Source organism: Sinocyclocheilus anshuiensis, unplaced genomic scaffold (assembly GCF_001515605.1).
Source record: "Sinocyclocheilus anshuiensis isolate Anshui unplaced genomic scaffold, SAMN03320099.WGS_v1.1 scaffold1365, whole genome shotgun sequence".
NCBI classification, from domain to species: domain Eukaryota; kingdom Metazoa; phylum Chordata; class Actinopteri; order Cypriniformes; family Cyprinidae; genus Sinocyclocheilus; species Sinocyclocheilus anshuiensis.
In genome coordinates, this window is record NW_015551032.1 from 1,127,593 (window position 1) to 1,134,514 (window position 6,922).

The 6,922-nt window shown below is 36.5% G+C and overlaps 1 protein-coding gene across 1 annotated transcript in view; it reads right to left on the reverse strand.

Moving 5' to 3' along the window:
• Window positions 1–419: 419 nt before the first annotated feature.
• Window positions 420–6,922, reverse strand: part of LOC107661223 (anthrax toxin receptor 2-like) — a 62,361-nt gene continuing 55,858 nt past the window's right edge. Inside the window, exon 17 of the mRNA XM_016450722.1 lies at window positions 420–2,451. Coding sequence (XP_016306208.1) covers window positions 2,392–2,451 — 60 coding nt within the window. The 3' untranslated portion in view covers window positions 420–2,391. The remainder of the gene's footprint in view (window positions 2,452–6,922) is intronic.

Genomic DNA, 6,922 nt, shown 5'->3' on the forward strand with positions numbered 1-6,922 from the left:
TTATTTTATTTTAATTTTTTTACATGATTTCCAATTATTTATATTCACGATTTCTAAAATTTGTACAGGCTTTACATTTTTATTTCAATGTAGTAATTAGCAATTAATTTAATTTTATATTTGAACAGATTTGTTACGTGACAGCATTAACTGGCTGTGTCTATAGTATTAAAGACTACACAACATTATTATATTATCTTTAAATTATTATTATTTTAAATTGTTGTCCCTGGATCAGTAGGATACTCTTGTAATAAAGTAGCGGTGGTAGCGGACAGATTTTAAGTATCAATTCTGCTTAAAAAGATGCAATCTAATCCTCTTTACATGAAATAAGCCTGCTCCCGATCAGGTTTAAGCTTACGAACCTGTTGCTATGACAGCAACTCCGGGATGAGCTTCGAAAAACCAAACAATCCAAGATCATGCCAAATCGTCAACAATCAAATCCAGCTAACTGAGTTAGCGACGTACGAAGAATAGGCCCCAGATGTGCTCTGGTGATGTTGAAGTGGATACATAGCATGTAAGGAACTGGTAAAAATATTAAGCCATATTGCAACTAACATGTAAAAACCTAATTACATTTTTGCTAACACTTAATTGACATCCTGTGATCTGACATAAAAAAATCTTCATAAAAACAGGACTGAAAATTACACTCACCTACTATCCAAGAAGTGCATTCGCTTAACTTGTAAGTGCCACTCTGGGAACGATTTTAAATGTTTCAACATTTCCATGTATGTATTCTGTTCTTTTTTATTTTTATTTTTTGGGAGGGGCTGGAAGGGAGTAATAATTAATGTCCCTACAATTACGATAGAAACAAAGAAATAATTAAACGAGGGCTTTTTCCCCCCAACGGTCCTGCCATCTTGCACACTTGCATGCCCACCGAATGTGAGCCACTGCGCCCCATTCTGTTCCCCCCTCAAACTTGATGGTTGTTGAACTTATTTTTAGTGTCATTTGATAAGCTTCCCTGCTTGCACTGAGACATCCCACTGACCCAGCCACTGGTCATTGTCTATACCACTTCCCGTCAAAGCCGGCACACTTTTGTCAGATTTCGACTCGAATATCCATTTTACATCTGAAGTAACGTGTCGAAAGTGACTGGATCGTTCGAGCCTTTTTCTTCAGCTGCCGCCCCCTTCCTCCCCCACAGTGTTTCCACTGACACTGACATCATTCTCGATCGTCGTCATGATTCTTTAGAAAGAAATCTAAAATAAATATATATTGCTCGCTTTTCTGTGTGCAAGTGGAGGGGGGAGTGCGACGTGGATAATTTCTGGAACAATGTGAACAATACTCATCTGTCCATTGCCTCTTTCGGTTTGATCATCCTAGTATATCGGATGAGGGTGTCACATTAGCACAGCTGAGGAACTTCTTAATTTCTACAGAAAATGTCTAGAGAGGTCAAACCTCATACCAAAGATAAATCTCTAAGGTTGCCTTAAGATCAATCAAAGTTTGATATTCCTATGCCAAGAAAACTTGTGCACAAAATGTTTGGACATCCAGTGGGTGGACAGCTGTCCTGATGTATGAAAACCTTTATCTGAGGGGCATGTTTCTGAATTGTGAAGGTCTATGCATTAGTGAGCACAGAACAGACTGCCAAATAAATGGGGAGAAAGCACCAGTCACCAGAAGTAAATCTGTCCCTCAAAACCTTGCCAGAGAGCTTTGGACACAGGGTGTCTCGCGGTGCAATAACGCTCTATTAATTTCTCTGCGCTGTCCTCGCATTGATAGAAAGGTGTCTTCGCAAACTAAAGGGCAAAGTCTTACTGCGTCTAATACCTTAGGGCGTTCTGTCTACAATTTGTCATACGTGTGTACTTCTCAGTGTTAAAATGACAAGATCTTCCAGTCAAAGGAGCCCCGCTAGGCATCCGATGATAGTGGGCTTGGAGAGATTTTTGTGAAGAGACATTGCCAAGAGGCAAAGTACTTCTGCACTCCATGAGCCTACTGGGATTAGTTCTACTTCTCAGCCAACGGCAAAGAGCCTCATCTCATTCTGATTTTTTTATTTTTTTTTAAATAGCCTCCGTCTGTGTCCATAAGATTTGTTTTTTTGTTGTTGTTTTTTTCGCAGAAGGCCCAATATGGTCAGGACACGAAAAAGCCTTTACTGTGCATTAAAGCTAACCAGATCAGCTGCAAAATCAGACAGTTTTTTTTTTGTTAATCTATTTAGTCGTCCGCTTGCCATTCAGTAGCTTGAGAGATATCAAAATTATAAGTTTTGGAAAGCCAATACTTGTAAGAGCTGAAACAAGATACTCTAAAGTGGCCAATGATAAGCTATGTCATCTCAAGAAAATTATGCTTTTTTCTGTTGTTCCATCTGATTTACTTGGAAGTCAAAGTATTTCAGAGATGGGATGCTGTCGTCTGTTGATGCTGCACCCGATTGAAATTTATACAGCGTCCCTAGAAGAAAAAAAAAAGGACGGGGGAAGATTTGATTAATTAAGTGATTGGTTCGTTCATCCATTCTTAGTAATTCATGTTTTAGTATTATAATTAATATTACATTCATTAAATTATTAGAAACAACAACAACAATAAAAATTATTATTATTATTATCATTATTAACGCATGCATTTTGTGCCTTTTTAAACACATAAGGGTGGCAAAGATGTCGCTTAAAAATAAATATCTAAAAATAAAAATACATATTTAAAGGTGGAACCTTTAACCTTTATCCCCCCAAAAATGTATAATAGTCCTGTATGACATCAATAGTCCAGACATCAATCATCATGGCTTTTTCTCAAAATGGCTCTTACGTTACTGGTCCACAAATATTTAATTCCCTTTAAAATATTACAATACATAATAATAATACAACTAAAATGAATGTGTACATAATATTAATTTATATAAATAACAACACATCATATCATGGTGGTAAATGTCCTTGGAAATGAAAATATAAAAATAATTTTAATAAAATTACTGATCAAATTTCCCTCACAAATAATAAGTGTATTCTTCTTCTTCTTATTATTATTATTATTACTTTCCAAAAGTATATGTTTTGAGTATTTCTGTTCAGTGATTCAAAATAATTAAAAAATAATCCTGAAAAATGTGATGGTTGCTCGTGCTTTCATTATGGCACAGAGTGTCCATGTATCTCCCACTGCTCTTTAGCGTGTGTCATCAGCTGGAGAAACTGGGTACACTGGCAAAAAGAGGGAGCTCTCGCCTTGCGTATAACCACCATACACTCTCCTGCACACACACACACACACACACACACACACACACACACACACACACACACACAATTATGTGTAAGATTTATTAATGTTCTACTGAACCCAAGCATGTTTAACACTAAGAGCTAATATATTTGTATGATTGACATGTATGATTGATAACTAGTGTGTAACAACCAACAATGAAAAACTAACATCACCGTCGCCTGCCCTAGTTTCAAGTCACAATTGGCATTAGATATTGGAAGAAACCCAGCATCTCCATAAACTATCCACGAATACGGGGCTTTACGTTGTCACTGCATTGTAAGCCAAGCGAGGCGCACCCTCTGCGATAGATCTCACTCCGTCAACAAATAAGGCACATCAGATGCTGTTGTGGCCACCGTCAGATGCTGTTTTGGCCACCGTCGATTGTGTGGCTAAGTTTACTGGATTTTGCAGGCTTTGAAGCAGGAACTCTGAAAAGCTGTCCGCCTTCGCCACAAAGACTGTGATGGGCTTTGCTGTAGGAGTCGACCAGGTGCAGAGCAATACGGTCATACCCAAACCCACGGTCAGACCCATTTTAACTCTATCGCTCCCGGGCAAGAGCACTTGGCATTGGACACTATCTATGCAATGTCACACTGAGAAAGACAGAGCCCACCTGTGCCACGAGAATAGAAGGACCATGGGCTAGATACATTGGATAGGGTGTTGTGGGTACAGAGAGAGTACGCTGAAGAGACATTTTTACTTGTTCTTCCCACTTGAGACTTGCAAAATGCAGTTGTCAAGAGGCGATGGAATCAAAATGTTACATTCCCCTTGTGTCTGAAATTTTTATATTGTATAAATAAAATTGTATTTCACACAAATCACTGTGATTTTGGGTTCATGTTTATAAAACGAGCTTGACTGCAAGTTTTAGGGTGCATTCTTTGAACTAAATTGGTCAATATGCAGCACGAATAACAGCTCAATTATGATCCCATGAAGGCACAAATATCAAACGACATCAGTTGAAAGTTGCTGAATACATAAAAGCAGGAATAATTACACCACACAGAGTTTATTAAAAACTGGAAAGACACTTGATTGGACTGATCAGAGATTTCTCATGGTTTCATGCCATCTTTAAGAGATCACACCAGGCTCACTTCATCAAGAGCTTCACCTCCGTGACCTCACACATATGCTACACCTATACAGATCAGTCAAACAGAGACAGCCTGTTGGGGGGCTAATATTTCCCCTCCATCTCTGCTCTTTGGAGCACTCTCCGAGTCGCACCATTTTGATGGCCACCAGACTTCACAGAAAGATGTCTGCTGCTCTGATTAGCCGTGTGCTTGGGCACCTGTCCAAAGGAGGACTCTGCAAGTGCTTTTGCATCTCATCTTCTGCTAGCCACTCTCTGGAACAGCTTGATTCCCCCAACCCTAGAACTCCCAGAGGAGCCGTCTTGCACTTTCTGTTCTTTAAAGGAGTGAGATCCAGGAATTGGGAACGGTAAAACTTGGAATGTAGCCCATGTCCTTCTCAGGACCATCTCATCCCATGCAAGGAAGAGCATTTCATTTCCCCAATAGATGTACTGTATAATACTATGTACAGTATCATATGGTCTTTACATTATTTGTCCAAATAGAATATGAAATTAATACTTTTATTCAGCAAGGATGCATTAAATTGGTCAAAATTGACAGTAAAAACATTTATAATGTTACAAAAGTTTTCTATGATAATAAATGCTGTTCCTTTAAACTCTGTTTTCAAAGAAACCTGAAAAAATTTAAAATATATTTCCACAAAATATTAAGCAGCACAACTGTTTGCAACATCGATAAGAAATGTTTCTTGAGCACCAAATCAGCATATTAGAATGATTAATTACATTTTAAGATATATTAGTTTTTAAAAATTGCTTACACATGTAGCGAATCAGCTCATGGGGAAATATGAATAATTAATCATAACTAGTTATAATTAATTATAAATACTAAAAGTGGTACTTGAGTCCCACTCAGTGAAACTCTTCACTCATATACCTAATCTTTAGACCAAGTCTGCAAAACTACAAGCTACAAATAAAACTCAGTGTTTTAATAAAGAAATCATTTTTACCCCTTGCATTTCTGTTTACATTGTATATATACTGTATATACATATATATATATATGTATAGAGTATAGTCATGAAACTCTAGATGTCGCAGGCTGATGGGTTGTTAACGTAACTGATGCTATTCAGAGAGTTAAATGACTTGGCACAAGCTGATTGGTTCATGCTGCATATGCAGCCAATGAGCTTACTGCCTTGCATTTATATGGCTGGCTAGCATTCACTAGAGATTCCTGCAGCACGCTTTCAGAGTTTCTCTGAAACCCTCCACCTTCCCCAGCTCCACCTGTATAGATCTGCTACGGGGTTATTTTATATGCTATTCGTGCAGCAGCAGTATGTCTTAAATACTCATGGCACCGTATCGCCGTATGCATTGGCAGTAGCAAGTTCCTGTACTTGCTTGCAGCAGCAGCAATAATCTACAACTACAGCAATAACCAACAGCAGCAGCAATTCAGCAGCAGATCTATTCCGCCAAGACCAAATACATTATCATTGTCATATCCATCACCATGCTAAAAGTGTACTCACTTATGTGAGATACTGTATATATGTGTGTGTGTATGATTATATACTATGTATGTGTGTGTGTGTGTATATATATATGTACAGTACATATATAATTATAGGTTGTATGATAGTTCTGTTGCAACTTCACACAATCAACAAGGTGCATGGGAAAAAAATAATTATATTGATACAATACCAGCGACACTTGTGACATTAAGGGGTCAAATCAAACCATATATAATTATATACAGCATGCGATATATATATATATATATATATATATATATATATATATATACACACACTCAATATGCATACAAGCCAAGTCAGAAAGTCAACATTATTTATAAAACGCTTTATAAAATATAGATTGTTTTACAGCAGTTTCACAATAGCAGCTATAACAATTAATAGTGTCATTATACAGCTCAAGTCAGTTCAGTTGCACAACTGTGTAAAATTCATCAGTTGTACATACAGTATATATACTGTATATACAGTGTATATGTGCATATGCATGTATGTGCGAGTGTTATGACAAAATTTCTGTCCACTGCACATTGAACAAGCAAAAGACACATGAGACTTGTGCTTTACATTTTTCAAATCTGTGTGTAGTTTGGTGTGTATGTAGCTAATTATTTTGTTTGTGTGTACAGTTACTATGCAAAAATAACATTTTTAGAAGAATAGTTTTAAATAAAGTTTTTAGTTTTAAAATAGTTTTAAATGATGTGTTTGCTTTTGCAATACGTGTGACATTTTGCATGTTGTGTGTGTGTTTCGTGGTTTTGTGTGTAGAGTTTTTAGAAATGGAGCCAATGTTTAGAAAACTGTGTGTAAGCATTTTTTTGTTTAAACTGTTAAACAGCAAAATATAATAATATAATTATAATTATCATAATAATATTTAATATAATAATATTTAAATTATAATAATATTTCACAATTTTACTGTTCTACTATGTTTTGATCAAATGAATGCAGTCTTGGTGAGCATAAGAGACTTCTTTCAGAAATAGAAAAAAATTTATTCTGAAATTTGACTGGTAGTGTA